This window comes from Acipenser ruthenus, chromosome 39, assembly GCF_902713425.1.
Source record: "Acipenser ruthenus chromosome 39, fAciRut3.2 maternal haplotype, whole genome shotgun sequence".
NCBI lineage: Eukaryota > Metazoa > Chordata > Actinopteri > Acipenseriformes > Acipenseridae > Acipenser > Acipenser ruthenus.
In genome coordinates this window covers 10,243,696-10,270,534 of record NC_081227.1, presented here as the reverse complement: position 1 = coordinate 10,270,534, position 26,839 = coordinate 10,243,696, and the positions used below count along the sequence as shown (strand labels likewise).

The 26,839-nt window shown below is 45.3% G+C and overlaps 1 protein-coding gene across 2 annotated transcripts in view; it reads left to right on the top strand.

The window, feature by feature from the left end:
- Positions 1 to 6,271: 6,271 nt before the first annotated feature.
- The window catches only part of LOC117414367 (tripartite motif-containing protein 16-like protein), a 32,563-nt gene continuing 11,995 nt past the window's right edge, over positions 6,272 to 26,839 (top strand). Inside the window, exons 1-6 of one of the 2 annotated variants that reach the window (XM_059009685.1) lie at positions 6,272 to 7,017; positions 18,933 to 19,028; positions 19,226 to 19,459; positions 19,625 to 19,784; positions 20,052 to 20,093; positions 24,404 to 24,469. In XM_059009685.1, the coding sequence (XP_058865668.1) occupies positions 6,436 to 7,017; positions 18,933 to 19,028; positions 19,226 to 19,459; positions 19,625 to 19,784; positions 20,052 to 20,093; positions 24,404 to 24,469 (1,180 nt within the window). In that variant the 5' untranslated portion in view covers positions 6,272 to 6,435. The remainder of the gene's footprint in view (positions 7,018 to 18,932; positions 19,029 to 19,225; positions 19,460 to 19,624; positions 19,785 to 20,051; positions 20,094 to 24,403; positions 24,470 to 26,839) is intronic. The other variant, XM_059009686.1, reaches the window with a different exon arrangement.

The window sequence follows — 26,839 nt, the reverse complement described above, 5'->3', positions numbered from 1 at the left end:
TCCAACCACACTCTGCTCGACCCTCGCCAATCTGGCTTCCACTCTGCTCACTCCACTGAAACCGCCATCCTGTCTGTCACCAACTCACTAAACTCTGCCCGAGCTGCCTCTCTTTCCTCTATCCTAATTCTCCTCGACCTCTCTGCTGCCTTTGACACTGTTGATCACTCTATTCTACTATCATCTCTTGCTGACCTGGGGATCTCTGGCACTGCTCTGGCCTGGTTCTCCTCCTACCTCTCCAACCGCACTTACCAGGTAACCTGGCGTGGAGCAACCTCCACACCTCACCCACTCTTAACTGGAGTCCCCCAAGGGTCAGTCTTGGGTCCTCTTCTGTTCTCTCTCTACACCCGCTCCCTGGGCCCCCTCATCACATCCTATGGTTTCTCATACCATTTCTATGCTAATGATGCTCAGATTTTCCTCTCCTTCCCCACCTCTGACTCCACCATCTCCTCCCATATCTCTACCTGTCTGTCTGCTATTTCCTCCTGGATGCACTTGCATCACCTCAAACTCAACCTCTCTAAATCTGACCTCCTTTTCTTTCCCTCCTCCTCCCCCTCCTCTGATCTCTCTATCTCTGTTCCTCTGGAATCTACCACACTCTCTCCCTCTTCCTCAGCTAAGAACCTTGGAGTCACCCTGGACCCCTGCCTCTCTTATTCCCAGCACATCTCCACTCTGGCACGCACTTGCAGATTCTTCCTGAGCAACATCCGAAGAATCCGACCCTTCCTCACCAACTATGCTACCCAGCTCCTGGTCCAGGCCCTGGTACTCTCCCGCCTAGACTACTGCAACTCCCTCCTGGCTGGCCTCCCTGCGTCCGCCACCTGTCCGCTCCAGCTCATCCAGAACTCTGCTGCTCGCCTGGTGTTCTCTCTACCTCGCTTCGCCCACGCTACTCCACTACTCCGCTCGCTCCACTGGTTCCCGATCACCGCTCGCATCCAGTTCAAGACTCTTGTACTAGCCTACAGATGCCTTGATCAGACTGCACCCAGCTACCTCCAGACCCTCATCTCTCCCTACACCCCCACTCGACCTCTCCGCTCTGCCTGCACTAGAAGACTGGCTCTACCTCCGCTACGCTCCCCTGCCTCCCGAGCCCGCTCCTTCTCCACCCTTGCTCCGCAGTGGTGGAACGACCTTCCTACAGATGTCAGGACTGCCCAGTCCCTGACCACATTCCGGCGCCTCCTTAAGACTCACCTCTTCAAACAGCACCTGTAGAACTCCTCTGTTGTATCCTGGGACACTATCACCCTTCATTTAAATATGCTTTATTTTGCTCTTATCTGCCCCCTATTTTACTGCATTTAATCCTGTACCTCAGAATATTGTAATCTACCAAGTGTTTAATCTGTAGTATTTTGTACTTAATCATATCCTGATGTAACTATCACTATTTAATCATATCCTGATCTAACTTTCACTATTATCTGCTGTATTATTGAATTGTGGTTTGTCACACTTGAGAATTATTGTATTTCTTGTTCTTATTGTATGACTTATATTGTAACACTTGAATGTATTTGTATTTGCTTGCGATTGTAAGTCGCCCTGGATAAGGGCGTCTGCTAAGAAATAAATAATAATTATATATATATATTATATATATATATATATATATATATATATATACACAGCTCTGGAAAAAATTAAGAGACCACTGCAAAATTACCAGTTTCTCTGGTTTTACTATTTATAGGTATGTGTTTGGGTAAAATGAACATTTTTGTTTTATTCTATAAACTACTGACAACATTTCTCCCAAATTCCAAATAAAAATATTGTCATTTAGAGCATTTATTTGCAGAAAATGACAACTGGTCAAAATAACAAAAAAGATGCAGTGTTGTCAGACCTCGAATAATGCAAAGAAAATAAGTTCATATTCATTTTTAAACAACACAATACTAATGTTTTAACTTAGGAAGAGTTCAGAAATCAATATTTACCTGATAATAACCCTGATTTTCAAGCATAGCTTTCATGCGTCTTGGCATGCTCTCCACCAGTCTTTCACATTGATGTTGGGTGACTTTATGCCACTCCTGGCGCAAAAATTCAAGCAGCTCGGCTTTGTTTGATGGCTTGTGACCATCCATCTTCCTCTTGATCACATTCCAGAGGTTTTCAATGGGGTTCAGGTCTGGAGATTGGGCTGGCCATGACAGGGTCTTGATCTGGTGGTCCTCCATCCACACCTTGATTGACCTGGCTGTGTGGCATGGAGCATTGTCCTGCTGGAAAAAACAATCCTCAGAGTTGGGGAACATTGTCAGAACAGAAGGAAGCAAGTTTTCTTCCAGGACAACCTTGTACTTATGAGTCAAAATTTGAAATATTTGGCTGTAGCAGAAGGCAGTTTGTTCGCAAAAGGGCTGGAGAGCAGTACAAGAATGAGTGTCTGCAGGCAACAGTGAAGCATGGTGGAGGTTCCTTGCAAGTTTGGGGCTGCATTTCTGCAAATGGAGTTGGGGATTTGGTCAGAATTAATGGTCTCCTCAATGCTGAGAAGTACAGGCAGATACTTATCCATCATGCAGTACCATCAGGGAGGCATCTGATTGGCCCCAAATTTATTCTGCAGCATGACAACGACCCCAAACATACAGCGAAAGTCATTAAGATCTATCTTCAGCGTAAAGAAGAACAAGGAGTCCTGGAAGTGATGGTATGGCCCCCACAGAGCCCTGATCTCAACATCGAGTCTGTCTGGGATTACAGGAAGAGAGAGAAGCAACTGAGGCTGCCTAAATCCACAGAAGAACTGTGGTTAGTTCTCCAAGATGTTTGGGCCAACCTACCTGCCGAGTTCCTTCAAAAACTGTGTGCAAGTGTACCTAGAAGAATTGATGCTGTTTTGAAGGCAAAGGGTGGTCACAACAAATATTGATTTGATTTAGATTTTTCTTCTGTTCACTCACTTTGCGTTTTGTTATTATTATTATTTATTTCTTAGCAGACATCCTTATCCAGGGCGCTTACAATTGTTACAAGATATCACATTATTTTTACATACAATTACCCAATTATACAGTTGGGTTTTTACTGGAGCAATCTAGGTAAAGTACCTTGCTCAAGGGTACAACAGCAGTGTCCCTGACCGGGGATTGAACCCACGACCCTCTGGTCAAGAGTCCAAATATAAACTATTAACATGTCTAATTTTGAAAGCATTCTTACTTTACAGCATTTTTTCACACCTGCCTAAAACTTTTCAACAGTACTGTATATATATATATATATATATATATATATATATATATATATATATATATATATATATATATATATATATATATATATATATGTAATCCCAAAAATAAAGGTAACTATACCAATGTATCCTGGTTACATCTGCCAGTTTTGAAAAATAATGTCATAGTTTTTTCTTTTGTCCCATACAGTTCCAATATCATGGAAATTAAATTCTACAAACAGTTATTTCAGTAACTTTGACTATACGATTCATCTGCTTATTTAGTTACCGTATAAGTTATAGTTACTGTATGTAACAGTTTTACTAGTCCTGTTTTAAACTAATGCAAAAGCTTAATATAGAACGTTGTCATTCACAATACAGTGTATTGTAATATTGAAGAGGATGAGGTGCATAAAAGCCGTTTCCCAGGCCAAGCAGGGAGAATGGATGAGATGGGAGAGTGTGGAACAACGCAAGATTGGCTGGCAAGACCTATGGTCAATGGAACAGAGCAGGATCAGTTTCCTCATCAAATCAACATATGATGTTCTCCCATCACCACAGAACCTAAACCTCTGGGTAGGAGAGATCCCTCATGTCCTTTGTGTTCATCACCGGCAACATTAAGGCACATTTTGACAGGATGTAAGGTGGCTGTTAGCCAAGGACGGTTTACTTGGCGCCATGACCAGGTGCTGCGATGTTTGGCCTTAGCATTGGAAGACAAGCGTAACATGACCAATAAGTGGCCACCAGTTCCATCAAAACATTACACACAAAAGACAACATTCCTCTACCCAGGAGAACAACCAAGAAAAGGTGTTTAAACCAATCCTCGCCCAGGACAACTGGAAGCTGCTAGAGACTGGAAAATGCTGACAGATGTTTCCACCTGAGATTGCCACCACTAACCTTCAACCAGATATTATTATTATTATTATTATTTGTTTCTTATCCAGGGCGACTTACAATTGTTACAAGATATCACATTATTTTTACATACAATTACCCATTTATACAGTTGGGTTTTTACTGGAGCAATCTAGGTAAAGTACCTTGCTCAAGGGTACAGCAGCAGTGTCCCCCCACGTGGGATTGAACCCACGACCCTCCGGTCAAGAGTCCAGAGCCCTAACCACTACTCCACACTGCTGCCATATTGTCTTGTGGTCTGGATCAGCACGTCTTTTTCACCTGGTAGAGTTAACAGTGCCATGGGAGGATGCTGTAGATGAGGCGTATGAGAGGAAGAAACTGCGGTATGCTCAACTAGCCTCTGAAGCGGAACAGAGAGGATGGAAAGTCCGGGTTTACCCAGTGGAGGTGGGTTGTCGAGGATTTGTGGCACACTCTACAACCCAGTTTCTCAGAGACGTCAGATTCAGTGGCCAAGAGTTGCGTTGCACAGTGAAGAACTTATCTGAAGCAGCAGAGAGGAGCAGCAACTGGCTATGCTTGAGACGGAAAGATTCTGGCTGGGGATCTCAAGCACAATAGAAAGAAAGCAACGGTGATGTACGGGTAAGTAAGTAAGCTGGGCTGAGTTGAGTGGGGGACGGAGGGGGGTGATGCTGGGACACCAGAATCACCGTCAAGCCCTCTTGAGGTGTCGTGGGCTAGTCGACGAAACACCGAGGATGGAAGGTGCCCACTTGAAGACCCCAGAGATGTACCCTACTTCGCTCAATCCAGACAGTTGTCATGCTGATGCGCTGGGGAGGCCGCACTGTGGTTGATCCCTGAAGCCAGCATCGCAGCCGTTGTGTGTGCTGATGCGCCAGGGAGGCAAATAAGCTGATCCCTGGAGCCAGCATTACACTTCAGCCATCAACACCAGACAGAAGGATATCTACATCATCATATGGAAGGAAACGCAAATGGATAGAGACACAGATAGATCACATTCGTTTACTGTAAAGCTACATCTTAGTTGGTGCTTATCTTGGCGAGAGCAGAGTTCAAATCAGCATGAAGTTTTAACATCTACTCTCATGTAATGGAAATCTTGATACAAGCTCCTTTCTGTGGTATTCACACCTCCATCCTAGATGGCGCTACACATTTACTAATAACTGCATGTCATTCTCTACGTCCTTCTTGCACTGCTGGCGCTTTTCTATTGTTTATAGTACGAGCCTGCTTCAGCGCAGCACCTTTTAAAATCTGCTCCGTATGCGTCGACTCTCCGCCCAGAGCATGCTTGACCTCTGTTGTCAGTTCCGGCTGCATCCGAGCAGTTTGCCTTACTAGGACAGGTTTTTCGTGCGGGACCCCGTCATTTGACGCAAAGTCGATGCAGGCTCCCAAAATCCTGCGCTACCAGAACACAGCCTCTCTCTCCGCCCAGAGCATGCTTGACCTCTGTTGTCAGTTCCTGTTGCAGTCAGTTTGCCTTACTAGGACAGGGGTATGCCCGCAGACCCCGTCATTTGACGCAAAGTCTACCCAGACTCTCAAAAGTCTGCAGGTCAAGAACGCAACCCATACTCTCTTCAGCCATCAATGACCAGAATTCCCTTAATTGAACAAGTTATTTGTTTAATTGATGGATAACTTTCCTGTCTTTTTTTGTGCTGTGTCAGCACTTACTTTAACTTAAAACGTAGTTAGTTTGACTAGTAAATCCCCTACAACTGCAGTTCTGTGTGGAATAGCTGTTCATTCATTCTCTCCCCCCCTTCCCAGTAACTCTGTTTCTGTTTATCAGCCTTGATAATTCCTCTGGCCACAGTCCAAAACCACACGTCCTAGTGCTTCATATAAACACACACACACAAAGTTAAGTTTCATTTCTTGTGAAACCCCTACCTGTCTCTGCCATTCAAACTCCAGTCCCGCCCCCCACTCTCTGCTCTCCGCCCCTCTCACACTGTGTCTGCTCAGCCTACTTCTCTAAACCTGCCCTCAGTCCCCCTCCCCCCCCTCTCCTCTCACAGAACCGGACTTTGGGGTTTGGCTGTTTTCCCTGGAACAGCAACGTTGATCATGTGCATCGGCTTAACCAATGGGTGTTAATTTTAGGGTTAGTTGTTGTTCCAGGGATACCAGCCAAACAGCAACGTCAGATTGTGCCTGCCTCTCCTATTTGCCCCTCTCACACTCTGTCTGCTCAGCCTACTTCCCTAAACCTGCTCTGTATACATTTCCAGGAAGTCAGAAGCACAGAGCAGTTCTGCTTGTTGTGAAATCGTCAGTCTCTCTGTCTCACTGAAGCAAGAATGGCTTCAAACGTGTGGTCAGAGGACAAGTTTAGCTGTCCGGTGTGTCTGGATCTATTGAAGAACCCAGTGTCTATTCCATGTGGACACAGTTACTGTATGGGGTGTATTAAGAACTACTGGGATCAGGCTGTTCAGACAGGAGTCTACAGCTGCCCCCAGTGCAGAGAGACCTTTACCCCAAGGCCTGTTCTACGTAGAAACACCATGTTGGCTGAACTTGTGGAGCATTTCAAGACGACACAACTAAATCCTCCTCCTGCTCAAAGCTATGCTGGACCTGGAGATGTGCCATGTGATTTATGCACTGGGAGAAAGTTCAAAGCTGTAAACTCCTGTTTGACATGCCTGGTCTCTTACTGTGAAACTCATGTCAAGCCACACCTTGAAGTTGCTGCATTGAAGAGGCACAAACTGATCGAAGCAACTGGAAATCTGGAGCAGAAGATTTGTGCCGAACACCAGAAGGTTTTGGAGGGGTTTTGCAGAACTGATCAGACGTGTATTTGCTGGTCGTGTACAGACAAGGAACACAAGAACCACGATACAGTCTCAGCTGAGAAAGAAAGAACTCTGAGGCAGGTAAGAGTTTGAACCGTTTCTTTCCAGTTATCCTAGAAGGGAACCCAGTAGTAGTTTGCACTGTTACTATAACATAATTATATCATGGCTTGGAACCCTGACTGAGCAATTTGAACAAGTCGTTTTATAGTAGTGAATTAAGGGCGTGTGTTACTGTGGATACTGTCACTTCTTGGTGCGTTGCTAAGTACAAGGCGTATACCGGGGATTGTATCACAGCTTGGAACCACTGATTGGCCAATCAGCATGCAGCACTCTTAAGGAGCCGTTTTCTAATTATTATCATTATTTATTTCTTAGCAGACTCCCTTACCCAGGTCAATTTACATTTGTATACAAAAATACATGATTTAGTTTCCTGTTATAATCGGCCAAACTGCCTTTATAAATGTAAGAGCCAGCGCCCTCTGGTGCAGAGCTGAAACCTTATTAGCAAATGATTCAGTACTGTCAGCCAATCAGCTTCGAGCTCTAGCATTAATAGACAATAGATGCCTTCTGGAATGTCTCGCCACCAACAACTGTGAATCAAATTTAAAAGCAATCCGCTCCTCATACACTGGCATATATATATATATATATATATATATATATATATATATATATATATATATATATATATATATATATATATCAGGGCGTTGGGATTGTCTCACATACAAGAAAATATATTATGTAGTAAGTATGAGAGACAGCTTGCACGTACGTAAGAGAATGAAGCATCATCAGTTATAGTTGGAGGAGTGTGGCAGGAGGATGGCTGATAGCTGCTGTAATTCACCCTCCTGACCACTGGCAGCGCTGGAGAGCTGTCAGCAGCAGCAGTGCTTTGGGCTCTATTCTGATCACAATGCAAAAACGAGTGCAAGCGGGACCGGAACTTGCCCCCGATTCTGTGGCACATAAATGGAGAAGAGACATGAAAAGCACCCACTGCGCTGAAATGGTATTGTGATGACGTCCTACTGCGTTTATAGAGTGTCTGCCCCATCGCAGACCTCTGCGAATATATTCACCAAAGCAATTCTGATGACAGTGCAGTGAGGTCCTGAAAAGACAATAGAGCACTGCGTTAAGAGCTGCTGAAACCAGGGTTATTTAACACACGACAACCGAACACACGACAAATACAGCAGCCCCTGCGTGCGTTTGGACTAACACAGAAGCAGGGAACCAAACAGAAAAGTAAAGGAAAAAAACCCAACAGTACATAAGAAACGGTATACAAGGGTAAACCTGGCTATTTTACTCGTCAGTAATTATTTTACACTTTGTAGTTTGTCAATGTCATGAGAAATGTGTATTCACTTATTTCACTGTCTTTTTCTGAACATGTATTTTATTGTTGTAGCCCGCTTCCCCAGCAGCGGCTTAGCCTACACTGTGCATAACAACACATTGTTTTATGCATCCACTAATACTAGGGAACGAGTTTGTGTCACAAAATTAAAATGAAAAGAATGCAAGGTTTCGGACGCATCTGCATCACGTGATTGTAGTTAAAATAAGAAACGGTTGGAAACGGCAAAACCAAGCAGCAATTTAAACAATATACCCAGGGATAGCATGTCGTCACATTGCTTCCTTTTTTAACAAATGAAAAGGGACATACAAATCCACACAATGCTGAAAACACGACCAAGTTAAGAAACCGTATTATCTAACAATATATTTGAACTTGTAATCAATCTGTCTGCAGCCTACAGTAGTCAGGGTTCGTACTCTAGTCTGGAAGTCTGGAAAAAGTATGAAAATGAAAAACAGATTCCCAGGGCTTGAAAATGCTTGAAAAATGCACTCGGTGCGTACGGTGCCCGGCACTGCACGGTACGCGGTGCAGGTCTGCTCGCTGTACTCGGTGCAAGCAAAAAAAAAAAAAGCAAGTGGTGCGCACGGTGCTCGGTACACGCGGTGCAGATTAGTTTGGTGCTGCACTGCACTTGGTGCTCGGTGCGCACGGTATCCAGTGCACGCGGTAAGCGTGGTGCATGCGTTGTGTTCATGCTCGCGGACCAAGATCCAGCGATGATGGGCAGGGCAGGTTTTCATGCCTGCGAGGCCTGTGGGGTTAACATCCCACAGGAAGACAGGCATACCTTGTGTGCTCGTGCTTAGGTGCCGAGCACGCCTCTTTAGCCTTACAAGGAGGATCCTCCTGCAGCATCTGCGCGGCTTTTCAGCCAGTCGGATGGAAAGAGTTGTCCCGCCTTGTGACGCTGTCACAGAGTCCCTCTCTGGAGACTCCTTGTGCACAGACGTCTGTGTCCGCCTGCAGCCGCTCCCCGTCGCCTACGATGAAACGGGTGAAAAAGTCTCGGCAGGCGCGGGACATTATGGACATGAAGGCCCAGATAGCTCACATTATGGAGCTTCTAGAGTGGCAGCAACCACCGGCGGCTTTGGCCGCAGCCCTGCTTGAGGACCCGCCCTCAGACCCACTGAGGGCCACTGTGCCGCCCCCTGATCCCCCCGTGGGGGAACAGAGCGGGCAGGAGGAAGAGATGGAAGTCGAGGCAGAGCCTGGGTTCCAGCCTGTAGTGGCCCCTAGCTCTGAGGGTTGCTCGGTTACTGACGCACCACCGCTGGCAGGGTCAATGTCCGCGCTCATGGGACAGGCAAGTCCCCTGGGCAGCAGCGGCAGTGCCTCCTCGGCCTCAGCCCTTCCCCGCCTTCCCCGATTTTATGGAGGAGGTGCACTCCTCTTGGCACCGCCCATGCCACACCGCCTAGCCAGCTGAGGTAGGCTTTGCAGCTGGCCTCACTTGAAGGGGCGGAGAAGCTGGGCCTGGCGGGGTTTCTCCCTGTTGACTCCACCATTGCGGCCTTGGTGAAGGCTCCACCAGTGGGAGGTCTGCCCAAGGACCCCATGTGCCCGAACCTGCAGTGCAGGATAACGGAGACACATGTCCGTAGGGCGTATGTAGCGGGAGCTCAGGGCTCCCGTTTGACAAATACTTCCAGTATGCTGGTCGCATACATGGATGGTATTTTGCGTGATGCCCCGCTCCCAGAGCCGGTGACCACGGAGTTGCGCCTGCTGTCTTCCATGTTGCTCCAGATATCCGGCCTGCAAGAGCAGGCCCTGGACCGGAGTCTGGCTGGCCTGGTGGTCACGCGCAGACAGCTGTGGCTGATGCGGATAAAGCTGCGCTTTTAGACGCGCCTATATTGCCAGGCCATACCTTTGGCCCAGCGGTGGAAGAGATCCTACAACGGTCTCTCCGCGACGAGAGGCATCTAGGCAGGTGGCCGTGTTGCTCCCTACTCCCGGTCCGGCGCGGGGCGGGTCGAGCAGCTGGCACGCACCTCTCGCGCAAACAGTCACTAGGACGGTGCCCGTCCCCACAGCCCCACTGGGTGACCTTCGGCGTCGCCTACAGGCTTCATCTCAGGCTAGGGGCGGGAATTTCCCACAGTGCGGGGGGCACGCAGGCCGTGGCCAGTCCAAGCAGCAGCGCCCTAGAAGGCGTTTCCAGGGCAATCGCCTTAGGCAGCCTCCTCAATCCGCCCCGCCTCAGCCTCAGCAGCCCCGGCAGGGCCCCTGAAGGCTTGTGGCCTCAGTCCCTGTTTACGGTGCAACAGCTGCACTACTGGCGCAAGTGCACCTCAGACACTTGGGTGCTCGCGACAATACAAGGCGGTTACGTGCTTCAGTTTTGTTTGGAACCTCCTCCTTTTCGCGGCTTCACGACTATGTTCGTGACGGACCCGCTCCAGGCCTCGGCGCTCCAGACCGAAGTGGCAGCCTTGCTGTGCAAGCGCTCCATTCGTCTCGTGGACCCCACCTCTCAAGGGGAGGGGTTCTACTCGAGATACTTTCTGGTGCCGAAGAGGGACGGCGGCTATCGCCCCATCCTGGACCTGCGGTTCCTCAACCGGTTTTTGAAAGAGAGGCAGTTCCAAATGCTGACTTATCGTCACATACTCCAGTCTGTCCGGCCGGGCGACTGGTTTACCACGGTGGACTTGCGGGACGCGTATTTTCACATTCCCATTCGTCCAGAGCACAGGAAATACCTCCGCTCTGCCTTTCAAGGCAGCATGTACGAGTTTTCCGTGCTGCCGTTTGGCCTCTCCCTAGCTCCCCGTACATTCTCAAAGTGCGTAGACGCTATCCGGGCCCCCTTGCAGCTGCAAGGGGTCAGAGTGATGAACTACCTCAACGACTGGTTGATTTGTTCCCAGTCGCGGGAGGGAGCGGTGGCCCACACAACGCTTGTGGCAGAGCATCTGGTGTGGCTGGGCCTCACCATCAACGATGCCAAGAGTCAGCTGACGCCTGTGCAATGCATAACATATGTGGGACTCCGGCTGGACTCCACGATGATGCACGCGTACCTGTCAGACGACAGGGTAGCAGCTCTCCAGCACCACCTCTCCCTGTTTCGTCAGGGATCGAGGGTGCCCCTTGTCTTGTGCCAGAAACTACTGGGTCTGATGGCCGCAGCGATATCAGCCATTGAGCTGGGCTTACTGCGCATGCGCACGCTCCAAGCGTGGCTCAATGCGTTTCACCTGCATCCTAGGCGCGACAGACACCGTCGGCTGACAGTGTCTTGCGTGCTCGGCGGCCTTGCGCTGGTGGAGGACGGCCTCTCACCTACGCCAAGGTGTCCGAATGGGAGTGATTTTCAACCGTCGGGTAGTGACAACGGATGCCTCCAACTTGGGTTGGGGTGCAGTCTGCGACGGCAGAGGGGTCAACGGGTCCTGGTCAGGCCGCTGGACGTCCCTGCACATCAATATGCTGGAGCTGCACTTCCTACCGATGGTGCACAACAGGCATGTGTTCGTCCGCTCGGACAACACTGCGGTAGTGACGTATGTCAACCACCAGGGCAGCCTTCGGTCCCCGGGGTTGCGTCGCCTCGCCTTCAGGCTTCTGACTTGAGCCCAAAGGAACTTGCTGTCCCTTCGGGCGACGCATATTCCGGGCGTGAACAATTGGGCGGCGGACCTCCTCTCGAGGGAGGGTCCGCACCCATCGGAGTGGCGTCTCCACCCTCAGGTGGTGGAGCTCATTTGGGAACGGTTCGGGAAGGCGCAGGTCGATCTCTTTGCCTCGGCGGAGACAACGCATTGCCCCCTGTGGTACTCTCTTCACCGCTTCGGCGGTCCACTCGGTGTCGACGCCCTAGCCCACGTATGGCCCAGAGCGCTCCTTTACGTGTTCCCGCCTCTGCCATTACTCCCGGCCTTTCTCGAAAAGGTCCAGTCGGAGAAGGCGTCAGCTCTCTTAGTGGCCCCCAGGTGGCCCAGGAGGGTCTGGTTCTCAGCCCTGTGCCAGTTATTGAACGGCACTCCCTGGGAGATTCCGCTTCACCTGGATCTCCTCAGTCAGACGGGAGGCACACTTTGGCACCCGGAGCCAGGCCTGCTCCAGCTGTGGGTCTGGCCCCTGAAAGGGACCGCTGGTCAGCCTTAGGGCTGTCGGATGCGGTTGTGGGTACTTTGCAGAATGCTAGGGCGCATTCCACTAGGTCGTTGTACGCCTCTAAGTGGAAAGGTTTCCAGAATTGGTGCCGGACTAATAGTCATGACCCAATTTCTTGCCCCATGCCTGTCATTTTGCAGTTTCTGCAGGAGCTGCTTGACGCTGGTAGATCACCTTCCACCTTGAAGGTGTACTTAGCGGCTATTTCTGCTTGCCATGCCCCCATTGACTCTGTGTCCCCGGGCGTGCATTTTTTGGCTACCCGGTTTCTCCGAGGCGGTTGCGCCCCCCTATGAGGGTGGCTCTCCCCGAATAGAGCCTTGTGGTTGTACTAGAGGCTGTCACGCAGGCCCTGTTTACACTCCATTGAGTTGAAGCATCTGTCTATGAAGACAGCCTTCCTCTTGGCTATCACCTCCGCAAAGCGGGTTAGTGAGCTGCAGGCGTTATCTGTGCATAGCTCCTGCATGCGTATTTGGGACGATGATAGCAGAGTCTCACTGTGTGCAAACCCTGCTTTCCTCCCCAAGGTGGTCACAGCCTTCCACGTTAATCAGTCTGTGGAACTGGAGTCCTTTCATCCTCCGCCGTTTACTTCGGAGGAGGATAGGAAGTTGAATTTCCTCTGCCCGGTTCGGGCATTGAGATGCTACGTGGGTAGGACGAGAGCATTGCGTCATTCTGACCAGCTCTTTGTCTGCCATGGGACACGGACCCTGGGACAGCCCCTCTCGAAGCAGCGACTGTCTCATTGGATTGCGGATACGGTCTCCGCTGCGTATGATGGTGCTGGCTTGCCTCCGCCTGGGTGGGTAGCCACACATTCCACTAGAGGTGTGGCTGCGTCATGGGCCTTCTTTAGAGGTGCCTCCATGGCTGAGATTTGTAATGCGGCTAGCTGGGCTACGCCGCATACCTTTACCAGGTTCTATCGCCTTAATGTGATAGATCCCTCAGTGCCTTCGTTGGGCACAAGGGTCCTTGAGGTTGCATGCTCGCACCGCTGACCTTTGGTCGGGCGAGGCTGAGGTGCCCCTCGTGTGCTGCCGTTCTTCCCTCCCTCGCGACGGCTCTGGTATTCGTTTTCCCATAAATGATGTTTGGTGGCCATCTTCGAATTGAAAGGGAACGTTAGGTTACTTACCGTAACCCTGGTTCCCTGAAAGAGAAGATGGCCACCAACCGCGAGGTCGCATCGGTCGTCAGCACGGTTTCGTCACGAAAAGAGGTCGAGCCTTCCCTGCGTGACGGGTTTATTCCCTCGGTGGGCGGGACCGAGGAGGTCACTGAGGGAAGGGGGTCTATCGGCGGCTTTGGTGGCCATCTTCTCTTTCAGGGAACCAGGGTTACGGTAAGTAGCCTAACGTTAGTATTGAACTACTGACATTTACAGAGGTTTAAATTCATGCTGATACTAGTGATATACATGTATACTATAGGATCTTTCTTTCTCATCTAGGATTGAACTACCGAATTTACTACGGTTTACGAAGTCCACCGTTTTTGTGTTTTCCCAAACTTGTAATTAAAATACATACTCCATGCTGTCTATTGCATAAAATGAACGCAGGCTCCTGTTCTGTTTTCTGACCTAATTATGCAAAGATACTGTCTGTAAAAATTAATAAAAGACAAAGCGCATACTAATAATACAAGTGTATCATGTGATTGCAATGCATCGTGGCCTAAGTTAGCTACCGCAGCATGGAGCTCAATTTTGTCCATAACCGAAATCGTGCTTTGAGTTTTGATTATCGCTGTCAAACCTATCGTAGTCTACTGCTTACACGTTAAATATGTAACAAAAAACTTCTCGAGTTGCAATAACGTTTGTTAAACAGACAAATTACACTTACAAAATTAATTTGAAATGATTTGTTTATTGTTAATGTATATTGCAGCATTCCCTTATCTATCGTTATACTGTCAAAGACATCCGATCTACTTATTTATATAAATCATAACATCCATTTAAAAATATTTATTTTGTGTTAATACCGATCTACTTATTCCCTAGACGATCTCTGCGTATACCTTATTAGAAACAATGGAACCTCCCCTTTCAATTCTATTTTCTATTGTTATTATTGCAGACATTTAGCAGACGCCTTTATCCGAGGTGATCCACAGGGAATATCAAAACATAAAATACAATGTACTATAAAAACAACACTACAGAGTAACAACCTCATCACTATACCAAATTAAGTCACACACAACAGTGAACATTAAAAAGTACAGAGTAAATAAATAAATATAATTGAAAATAGACAAATATGCCAGCAGACTAAATAGGACAATTCAGAAATACGATAGATGACAAGTCTTCTTAAATGGAAGTCTGGAAAAAGTCTGGAATTTTGCTGTTGAAAAAGTGTAAGAACCCTGAGTAGTGCATTAGGGCTTTCGTATCAGTACGAATAGTAATACAAATATAAACTGACCAGCCGTTACTAATCTCAGTAGTGGAAGATGCAGGAGCCCCACCTCTCACCATGATAACCTGAGATTGTGCTCAGAATAGAGCCCTTTGTGTTTAAATATTTTTTTAATAGTTTTTTACCCCAGTTTCTCCTACTTTGGAGTATCCAACCATTTTTATAAGACCCTGTCTCAGCGTTGCAGTTTCACATATGAACGTGGGAAAGACGAAGACAAGCCAGCGCGTTCTCCGAAACGCATGCTGTCAGCTGACCTCCTCTTTACACACTGCGAGCCGCCAGCGAAGCCAACCAGACTTGACTCATCGGAGGAAATGCAGTTCTGCCAGCAACTCGCAGGCAGGCAGGCGCCCGGCCACCACAGGAGTCGCTGGTGCGTGATGAGACAAGGATTGCCCTGTCGACCTAATCCCTCCCAACCCGGGCGGCTCAAGCTCAGCCAATTGTGCGCCGCCCCCTCGAGACTCCTGGTCACAGTCGGTGATGGCATAGCCTGGATTCAAAACGAGCACTATATTTCAAAATTATTATTATTATTTTTTACAAAATGCAGGGACAGAGGAAGAGACCCTAAAAGTCATCCAACTGTGTGCGGCAAACGATGTCCTTTTCACAGGGAAAATAAATGCTGGGCTGTTGTCTCCATAGAAATACATGATAAATACATAGAAATACATGATTAATACATAGAAATACATGATAAAGATAGCTATGATGTAATGCATCATTTATTAAAATATGATACAAAGCAGTGTATCCACAAAGGTGGAATGCACCTCCAATGCCTTGAAGAAAATGCTCCTCCACCTGTTTTTCATCATTCCAAAGACCCTTCAGTGGTATCGGTTAAGCCTTTCCTGGGCTCTTCCCTGCAGTGGCTCTTGTAGGCTGTGATAAGGCAGGTTCTTGTAGGCAATCATACCGTGCCCCAATGTAAAATTGACTGTTTTTCATCACCCTGTAGTCATGCACTGACCCAGGGTACCTCACAAAAATGCCCAGGGACTTGCCGTCACATATTTCCGGAATGAGAGGAACAGCTTCCTGTTGAGGTAATCCTGTGCTTCAATCCCTCCAGGGGCCTTGATGTGCACATGGCAGCCATTGATAGCCCCCACTGCCTTGTTAAAGGGTGCGTTCTGATCCAGACGGCCAAAACCTTGCCCTGAATCATCCAGCTCCTCTGGCTTAGGGACGCAATAACTCTGCCCAGAAGTCCAACCACCTCAATTTCAATTTTGTGCACTGGGCTCCTCGGGAAACCAAATATGCATGACACTACCCTGAAGGAGAGCCGTGTGCCAGCCAGTACACAAAAATGAGAACCTCCAGGTCATGTCCCCAGCTGTGGTCCCTCTCTGTGTGACTAATGAGCAGCAGAGCATTCATTGATCTTCTTGACCAGCAGAAGTCTTGCTTGAGGTCTTGCTCCACATCAAAGTTCAGTCTGGTGTAAGAGAGCATAGCAAATGCCTAACGGGAGAGTATGATAAATGTCTCTGTCACATTTTGATTGTGTAATTATTTATTTTCAATTCCTTATAAAACATTTGAAATGTTTATGTAGCCTGCACACTTTTATCATTTGCAGTGATGAATACATTAATAAATCAAAAATCATCTCCTCCCCTCCAGACCTCAGAGACAGCAGCCTCTGCAGCACTCGCTCGCCTCGTTCCACTGTTGCTGCCGCTGCTGCTTCAGGGTATTCCTCCCCATCTTTCCACACACACCCCCCCCCCCCCCCCCCCCACACACACACACACACACACACACACACACACACACACACGCAAAAAAAACCTGTTTCTCTTTTTTAAACAAAACAAAAATAATTTTGCACTCCTGCTTCGAGTCTCCAGAGGCGCTGTCCCAATTCTGAACACCAACTGTGACAGGCTGGCCGGGGTAAGGAGACTCAGAGTCAGGAAGTGCAGGGAAAGTAAAGACTTTTAATAAACAAAACAAAAGCGCACGATGGCCAAACAAAAAGACAAAACACTAAGCAACAGGTTATTAAACACAAAAATACACAGACTACCTCCAAAAATACACGGACTACCTCCAAAAACACTCACCCTTCCTCTCTCCCAAATACTCTAGCATACCCAACCACTCTCTTTTATATTATACAGGTGCTGCAGCTAATTGGGCAATTCACACCTCATTAGCTGCAGCACCTTTCACACATTCCTCACACAAACTCGTTCACTCACAGATCCACACAGCAAACTCACTCACATGCACTCCGAACACAAAAAACACACAAATTACATGCTAGTTTACATAACATTAGCAACACATTTTGATGTTTCAAAAGTACGTTTTGTAGCATTTACTGCATATTGTGATAGAATCGCACTCACTTCAGTTCATTGCCCCTTTAAAAACACCGACCCAACACACAGAAATGGATTTTTAAGCGCGGTTGCGCAATTTTTAATGAAACAAAAACAAAAATAATCAAAACAACACCTAGCTCTCTTTGAGCAATAACTAAACAGAACAGGAACCTAAACTAAAACAGGACAGCTAAGCTGTTTACCTGTACAAACAAAACAAAACACACAAAAAAGGCTTCACACTACCTTTTTCTTTTAATTACAGCTGTACCCCACACCAGCACAGCCGGGCTTCTGCCCTCTTCAGCAGCCGCCCAGAGCAGACTGACTGCTCTCTTTTTAAACCCTGCACCTGGCTCTAATTTTCAATAATAGCCAGGTGCAGGTAATGATCAATCAATAAAACAATTAACAAAAGACAAAAGTGTGCCTTCCGCACATGTTTTTTTAAAGGGAGGAATTAACCCCCTCCCTGCTGTCTCACAGTATATAAATATGTATATTAATGAGTTACCCCCGCCCAATCCCACAATGCAACTCTAGATTACATTTGTGATGTAACGTCACGTTAAAGTTTTTGGACTCAACTCTATATGCACGCACGCACACAGTATAAAAATATTTTCCAGCAGCTTACACCAATACATTTTTATTAAGAAGGTGCCCAGCCAAATGGAGCCAATGAACATCTCTACAGCACTGTCACAGATTGCAGAGTGGTGATGTCAGAACAAGGAAGTAAATACAGACGATTGGTGAAATGAAATGATGGATGCGTTTGCTTGCGCCTGTTTATTGCAAAACAGCAAATAAAAGGTTTGAACACAAAACAAAACCAGACACGGTACTGAACAAACAAAACGGCACAATGACCAAAGTAAATAGACAGACACCAACACAGCGGACGAGCGGTACACAAACAAGTATCATGCTGGCTCTCTAGCACGCTAGCAATTGGTTTGTTAATTCTGTTTCACTCCTCTCTCTTACCCTGTACCTCCTCACTGTACACCCAACCCCGAGTGGGTGAAAACATGCTGCTTTTATGCAGTTGTACCAAGACTCGATTGCTAGTCAATCATTCAATTGGAATCTCGGTGCAACTGCAAGTGAATTAATTAAGTGCAATCCCGTGACACACAGTATACACATTTTATCTGCACGTGAAATGATGTGCAATCCTCGTGCCTAAATACAAGTATATATTTTACATCACTTGTGTTACACAGACCCATTTATATCCCGTGCACCAACATCTATACACCAACATTTACACACTACATGCAACATATAACACACAAATGCACACAGGGGTGGGGCACATTGCCACAAGTAATATATGTCTCCACGTTCCTGATAAATGACTCAGCAGTGTCTTCTGGGAATTGTAGTCCCGCTGTCAGCATCGACTGTGTAGAAAAAATCAAACACATTTGGTGGTTTTAGAAATGTGTTGTAATGGTCGTCGCTGTATTGTGGGCGCGGTGATGTCATAGCGCTGTTATGGCCAGGCACTGTCATGGTTGCAGCTGCATTGTCCGGCGTGGAGATGGTAGAAAAGGTTGGTGCTTCAATGGGCCCCGCGGTGGGTCAGTGCTGTTTTGCTCATGGTGATGTGATACCGCTAAACAGGCCTATGTTGGATGTGACAGAATATGGCTCAGTGTCCCTTAGAAATGTCACTGTCTTTCTACACAGGCGAAGCTGGGAGATGCGCAGAAAGAACTAGAACTGAGAATCCAAGAGAGACTGAAAGAATTGGAGGAGCTGAAACAGGCTGTGGAGTCACTGAAAGTGGGTATTGACAAGAGGGTTAGCCAACATTCACTCAGATTTCAACAGCTGCATACTTGAATAACTGGATCTGTGATTAATCAGGGATTTCTTCAAGTGCCATTCACCTATTATTATTAAGAAATGGGCTGGAACACATTTATAGAAGTTTACTGTATATGCTTTATGTGATTTTAATATGTGATTCTTTCACACAGAGATCTTCACAGAGAGAAATCCAGGAAAGTGAGAAGATCTTTACTCAGCTGATCCGATCCATTGAGAAGATCCGCTCTGAAGTGATGGAGCTGATTGGAGCTCAGGAGAAGGCTACAGTGAATCAGGCTGAAGGGATCATGAAGAAACTGGAGCAGGAGATTGCTGAGCTGAGGAGGAGAAACACTGAGCTGAAACAGCTTTCAGAGACCAAGGATCACATCCATTTTCTACAGGTGACATCACTGCTTGCCTGAACAATCTCAAGCACAGAACTGGGGCAGTTTCAGACAGATCTCTCTCCAATCGAATGAATCCTTGCTTTTTCCCCCAGCAGTGGTCCCCATTTGGAGCCCATTCTGTTTCACTGAAACCCCCTTTTCTCCACTTTCCTGTTGTAGAATTTCCAGTCTCTCTGTGCCCCTCCTGAAGCTGCAGTCCTACCCAGCATTAAAGTCAATTCAGACATCTCTTTTGGAGCTGTGAGGAAAGCTGTGTCTCAACTTAAAGACTACATTGAGGACTTCTGCAAGGGGAAATTAGCCAAAATAACCACAACAGGTTGGTGTGAAATACAATTCTTATTTTGAGATTTCTCAAATATACTATGTGTAAGAGGCGGGACTCGTTTCTACTCATCGATCGCTAGTGTCTCAGCTTTGTCAGCGGAAATCATTCGTTTAATTGAGAGCGGGGGTTGCTAAATGACTGTGGAAGCGAGTCCTACCTTGTTGAAGGCATGTCGTTTTATTTTCTCAGTACAATTTTCTGTTTGATTTTAAATTGCCCATTTTGATTGCTACTGTAATCACTTTCTGGTATTTTTAGGTCTAACTGTGCAGGATGGTGCTGATATTGCTGCACATCAGGGTAATGTTTGAACTTATTTTTCTGTATACATGTATAGTAGAGTAGTGCTGCCTGAGGGAATGTGTTATTATTATTATTATTATTATTTATTTCTTAGCAGACGCCCTTATCCAGGGCGACTTACAATTGTTACAAGATATCACATTATACATTATTTCACATTATACAGATATCACATTATTTTACATACAATTACCCATTTATACAGTTGGGTTTTACTGGAGCAATCTAGGTAAAGTACCTTGCTCAAGGGTACAACAGCAGTGTCCCCCACTGGGGATTGAACCCACAACCCTCCGGTCAAGAGTCCAGAGCCCTAACCACTGCTCCACACTGCTGCCCTGTTAAATCCCTAGTTAAGGGGCTCCTGAGGTCACCTGCTTGTATATAGATATATAAAGAAGTGGCAATTTAATAGTTAATTCAGCTTTCTTTTAGTTTCCATCTCTTACTGCCACGCAGTAAACCGGTGCTTAGGTTTTCTTTCAATGTATTCACTATTGGTCATTGAGTGTATTGTGTAATTTGGATTGATTTATTTTTTCACCTTTTCCTTTGGTCACAATTTTGTTTGCTATATTTGTTTTCACTTTATCGTTTGTGGCACTCGAGGAGACTGAACTATTACTATAATTTCTATCTCCTGGAATCAAGGCTGGTGTGTGTTCCTGTCAGATCCGGGTTCAATTGCAATTGTAATTATGCCATTTGTAATTAATTACAATAATAGTAATCAGTACCGGTAATTGTAAGTGTAAATACAACTTCACACATCTCTGTAATTGTAATCAGAATTGCTATTACACCATGTAATCTTATAACCCAACAATTAAATGCCTTCTTTCCCATGTTCCCATTTATTTTTTCAGAATTTTATAATAATATAAACATGTGTGTTCCACTGTTAAATGATGTTTTTTTTCTTCTTTCTTTTTATAAATTTAGTCGTTGCCAATTATTTTTTATTATTTTCTCCACAATTTGAAATGCCCAATTATTTTTAGGCTCAGCTCACCGCTACCACCCCTGCGCTGACTCGGGAGGGGCTAAGACGAACACACGCTGTCCTCCGAAGCGTGTGCCGTCAGCCGCCCGCTTCTTTACACTCTGCAGACTCACCATGCAGCCGCCTCAGAGCTACAGCGTCGGAGGACAACGCAGCTCTGGGCAGCTTACAGGCAAGTCCGCAGGCGCCCGACCAGACTACAGGGGTCGCTGGTGCGCGGTGAGCCGAGGACACCCAGGCCGACCTAACCCTCCCTCCCTCCCAGGCGATGTTCAGCCAATTGAGCGCTGTCCCCTGAAGCTCCCGTCCACGGTCGGCTGTGGAATAGCCTGGATTCGAACTCGCGACGTCCAGGCTATAGAGCGCATCCTGCACTCTAGCGAGTGCTTTTACAAAAAGCAGGTTTAACAAATATAATACAATTAGATTGAGCAAACAACAAAAAAGAATTATACTGTCACCAACAATCTAAATTCATTGCACTTGAACAAGTCTCTCAGATTGCAGATTAAGCTTCCATTTCCAGATTTTTGTCTTTATTCAGAATTGTTGCTTTATTTAAAAAAAAAAGAAATTCACTACACATATTTCTGTTGTGGTAAATGGAAATCAATTATTTCAAATGACCTATTTACAATTGTAGCATTATAATTTGTTTTGGTCTGTACAGTGCTCCGATACCTACGGGTGAGTGGCACTTCAGAAAACTACAATTTGTTCCATTTAATTTGCTAATTGTTTTGTTAATTGTATTATTATGTATTATCTCCTGCACCCGGGGGTGATTAAAAATTAGAACCGGGTGCAGGGTATTTAAGACGTGCAGCCAGGCTGCACGGGGCTGCTGAGTAGAAGGAGGCAGATGAGGTGCTCTGCTTCCGAGCAGTCAGAGAGTGTAAGTGCTGTGAAACCTATGTGTTTAAGATTGTGGTTTGTGGCAGGTAAACGGCTTAGCTGTCCTGCTAGGTAGTCAGGGAAATTACCTGTGTAGTAAGCGCTCCAAACAGAGTTAGGTTTTTGTTTTGTAGTTTGTTTTATTTTTGTGTGCATTAAAAATTAGCGCGTCAGCACGGAAAAACTCCATTTCATTGTTCTGGGTCGTATTTTTAAAGAGGCATGAACCCGAGTGAGTGCAGCTGGTTCACAATATATATATATATATATATATATATATATATATATATATATATATATATATATATATATATAATGCCGTCAAAAACCTATAAATACCTCCAATGTTTGGATTCAAACACAGGCTCCCTTGAGAAAGATATGTACAACATATCGAAACGTTGGGCAGCTGGCTCTTTGAGCTAAAATATATATAATACTACGATTTTCATTGGTGTTACAGAAGTGTTACGGTTGCTTGCTTTATGTATAATGTATTATACATGTATTAATGCCTGTACTGTAGCACTGTGTACAGAGAGCCTCTTAGGTGGGTGTTGGACGGTCAGTACTGTACCAGCTAATCAGGAGTGAGGATTGGTTGTTAAGGAGCAGGGCAATGTTGCTGCTTGGCAGTTGAGTCCAAGAGTGTGAAGCAGTTGTTTTTCATCACCAAAAATATTAGAATATCGGTTTGATTTCTGTAAAAATGGAAATGTATTCTACTTTTGTTTTTTCACTGTAACTTGTGTTTTTTTCTGCAAGAGAAACCGAAACTAAATCTTCTCATAGTAAGCAATTATTATGTTTCATTTGTACAGGACTGAGTAAAATTCCAATTGAATTTAAAAGAAACAAACAAACAACTAAACCACCTATAAAAACAGATCTTCAGTCAGCTTTTGGATAGTGCTGAGAGTGACCGGCAAACCTCTTGGATTCTCCAAATGAAAGTTGTTCACCATCCAAGTTCACCACTGCGAGACCCCTTTCATCTCCTGCTGTGTTTCATTAGGCTCGTGGGGCTGAACTCTGTGCTTTTCTTTGTTTACTGCGAGACCCCTTTCATCTCCTGCTGTGTTTCAGGAGACTCGTGGGGCTGAACTCTGTGCTTTTCTTTGTTTACTGCGAGACCCCTTTCATCTCCTGCTGTGTTTCAGGAGACTCGTGGAGCTGAACTCTGTGCTTTTCTTTGTTTACTGCGAGACCCCTTTCATCTCCTGCTGTGTTTCAGGAGACTCGTGGGGCTGAACTCTGTGCTTTTCTTTGTTTACTGCGAGACCCCTTTCATCTCCTGCTGTGTTTCAGGAGACTCGTGGGGCTGAACTCTGTGTTTTTCTTTGTTTACTGCGAGACCCCTTTCATCTCCTGCTGTGTTTCAGGAGACTCGTGGGGCTGAACTCTGTGCTTTTCTTTGTTTACTGGGAGACCCCTTTCATCTCCTGCTGTGTTTCAGGAGGCTCGTGGGGCTGAACTCTGTGCTTTTCTTTGTTTACTGCGAGACCCCTTTCATCTCCTGCTGTGTTTCAGGAGGCTCGTGGGGCTGAACTCTGTGCTTTTCTTTGTTTACTGCGAGACCCCTTTCATCTCCTGCTGTGTTTCAGGAGACTCATGGAGCTGAACTCTGTGCTTTTCTTTGTTTACTGCAAGGCTTTTTTGAGTAGGGGTGGAACAAGCTACCAGAATGTTTCTTTATTGATAACGGTGTTTATACAAGGGACCCCAAGGGTTTAATTCCAGGGAACACAATAAATACATACCTCTATTCATCAGTTTCGCCAAGATCGGTGTGTAAAGGGTCATTTTGACCAGCCCCATTTCTGACAAGGGGCCGGATTGTATCAAGTTTCACATTCGGGGAATGAGGCCGCGAAAACGTTCCCGTTATTAAAACACAACAAAAATTCCAAGCAAGATATCCCGGGAAGAAAACAAGCCCTTTTCACCCATCAAAATGAAGCTACGGCACAGTCACTTCAAATGGGTGGAGACAAGGGAATGGTTAATTACAGTAAATGAACTGATTACAGCCATAACTCACATCACAAAACCTTTCTAATGTCTCCATTTTATTGACAACTTCGAGCAAACAGTAACAAAACAAATATAACAACCATCATCCTCAGATTGCAATAAGCTCGGAAAATGCCTCGAGACACTTCGCCATCTTCACAAAGATGTGCGCACAAAACATGAATAATTTACAGTAGAAAAAAATATTATTACTATTTTTATGTTTACATGTTGTTTTGTTGCACCCTAAAAAGAATCATTCACAGGTTGTTGGCTAGATGAATATTGCAGAGGTTTTGTTTCAAATGATTTTCCAAAAGGATTGCTATTTTTAGTCATAAGTGGTTGTGTATTCATTTAGTTTCAATGGTGTTTCTCTCTTTTATTTTCTATCCAGTGAAAGAAGAAGCAGTTCACAGTCTGCAGGCTTCAGAGCCAGGGACTAGAGCTGGATTTTTAAAATGTAAGTCTGTTTTCCCTGAAACATTTGATTGAAAGATGTGTCGTTCCATATTTCAAACGACTTCCCCAGGTTGAAATGCCCCACCTCTTTTACACTGACATCCCGAGTGACGATAGCAGGAAGGACGAGAGTTTCTAAAGACATGCCATGAGAAAACAACACAGTAGCATTCAAAAACAGAGACAGAGGGATTCAAACATTAACCAGCTTCATTCCACATAGGATGCTAAGTTATAGTCCTGAGGTTTTGCTGTATATGAAAGATTTAAGGAATATTGTAATCTGTTATAAAACATTCTTAAACATGGTATGACAGGGTGACTGGGCGGTGATGTCAGACAGAAGCAGGAACTTAAAATACTGACACCAGGCAAGTACTGCAGTTCAAAAAGGCTTGCGCTGTTTTAATTTAAAAATAACAAAAATAAATCAAATATTTAAACAGAAAAACACTTTGCTCAAAGAGCGAAATAAAAGGTTTAAATAAAACAAATCACAAACACAAAATATACGAAACACAGGTCAGGCTGGGCTGTAGCCTTCACTGCTCCTATGCTTAGTTTTGCTTTCTAAATGCTCTCGTCTCTCTCTCCACTCTCACTCCTCATACACCCACCCCGAGTGCCGAGAGCTGCAGGCTTTTATGACAGGTGACCATATCCCGATTAGCAACAAATTAAATCACCTAATTAATTCAGGAGATGGCCACCTTCTGCACGAGGTTTTTAAACCACCGTGGATGGGACTACACATCCATGCGATTAAACAAAAACAAACAAACCATCGGCTATGCCGACATTTAAATACATTTCTAAATAAATCCAAATAAAACAATAACAAAACCCGCGGCGCTTCGCCGTCATAAATACAATCATAAATCATAATGATAATAATAATAATCATACAACAAAACAAATACAAAATAATAAACTGCACAGGGGCGGAGGGGTACCCCGTTCTATAAATAAATAAACACGTACAGGGCTGCTCGCCCTGTTACACATGGTCATTCATGTTTGTATTCCAAATCCTCTACAGCGGGGGGGGGGGGGGGTCTGTTTTAAATGAGCCCTAAATGACTTAATTAGACCAAATATTAGCAATAATTGCTCTAAAGGGCGGTCCACACTGGACGGGGGCAAGCAAATCATTTAGAAGTCAATGCAATCAAATGGGATTATCCAGACTGCCAGCAAGCGATGCGAGCGATTGTCATTTTGAGAAAATCTCGTGTTGCTAAAATAGAAACTGTCTCTATGTTTCTTTTCGTCACGCGACTGGAATGAAACCGACCAATCAGAAGCAAGGTTACCACCCTTGACAAACGTTAGACACGCCTCAAAACAAGCAAGCATGGACGATGAAAAGCTTTTTCATGAGGTAGAGCAGTATACTTTGATAATGTCAAATTAAATCAATACAAAGGCATACAAAAAAAAGACAATGCCTGGATGAACAATAATTGAATAGTCCTGGTGTCTCTGGCGAGTAGTCGTGGCTGGAAAGCTGTGTCGAGAGGTGTTCTTTCCCATAATTAAAGTTGCATATAAACAGGTTTATTGATAAGCAAAACTAAATCAGACCATACATGCAGTTTACATCGTCAGCTTTTAAATGACAAAAGTATCCTACACTTTGTTTGGCTTCAATTGACACCATCAATTATAAAATCTGGCTTTTGTGTTTGTTTGTTTAAACTTTGTATTCATTGACTGTGAAAATATCTGTGATTGGAAGACGGAAGTGGGAAAGGGTCTTTACATTATACACATATAGTTAAGTTTTGGGCTGTAGGGATGAAAAGCTGGAATTATACAATTCAGTCCACACGTTGAGTTGAATCAAAGTTTAAATAAAGTATTACAGCAAGCCACATACAGAGCGCTCCGGAGAACAACATAACACTTTATCAGTATCATAGAAGTTCTACCTTACCGTCCTTAAGGGACACTTTATATATATTTCTATCTCTAGTTGTTCCTCCAATCACCTTCGATGTATAAGCTCTCGTCCTATCATATTGCCCTACGCAATTTAAATTTGTTGTTTTATACAAGTGTTATCTCTAATCTAGTACCGTACTTAGAACAGACAGTTCTACTGTGCTAGAACAGACAGTTTTACTCATGACATTTGTTAGTGCACATGGTTATGTTTTAGCACATTGTGTCAACTGTAGGTATTTCAATGATCAGGTCCCTTCAGGGCGAACCCTAAACAAATAAACAAAAATATTACCATGGTCCAAGTATTCTACACATTGGAACAATCCTAGTAATACTAATACACTATCAACTGCTTATAGATTTCATTCATAAGATTTATATATACAAATAGAAAATATCAGTTCAACTACTACAGTCTACTACT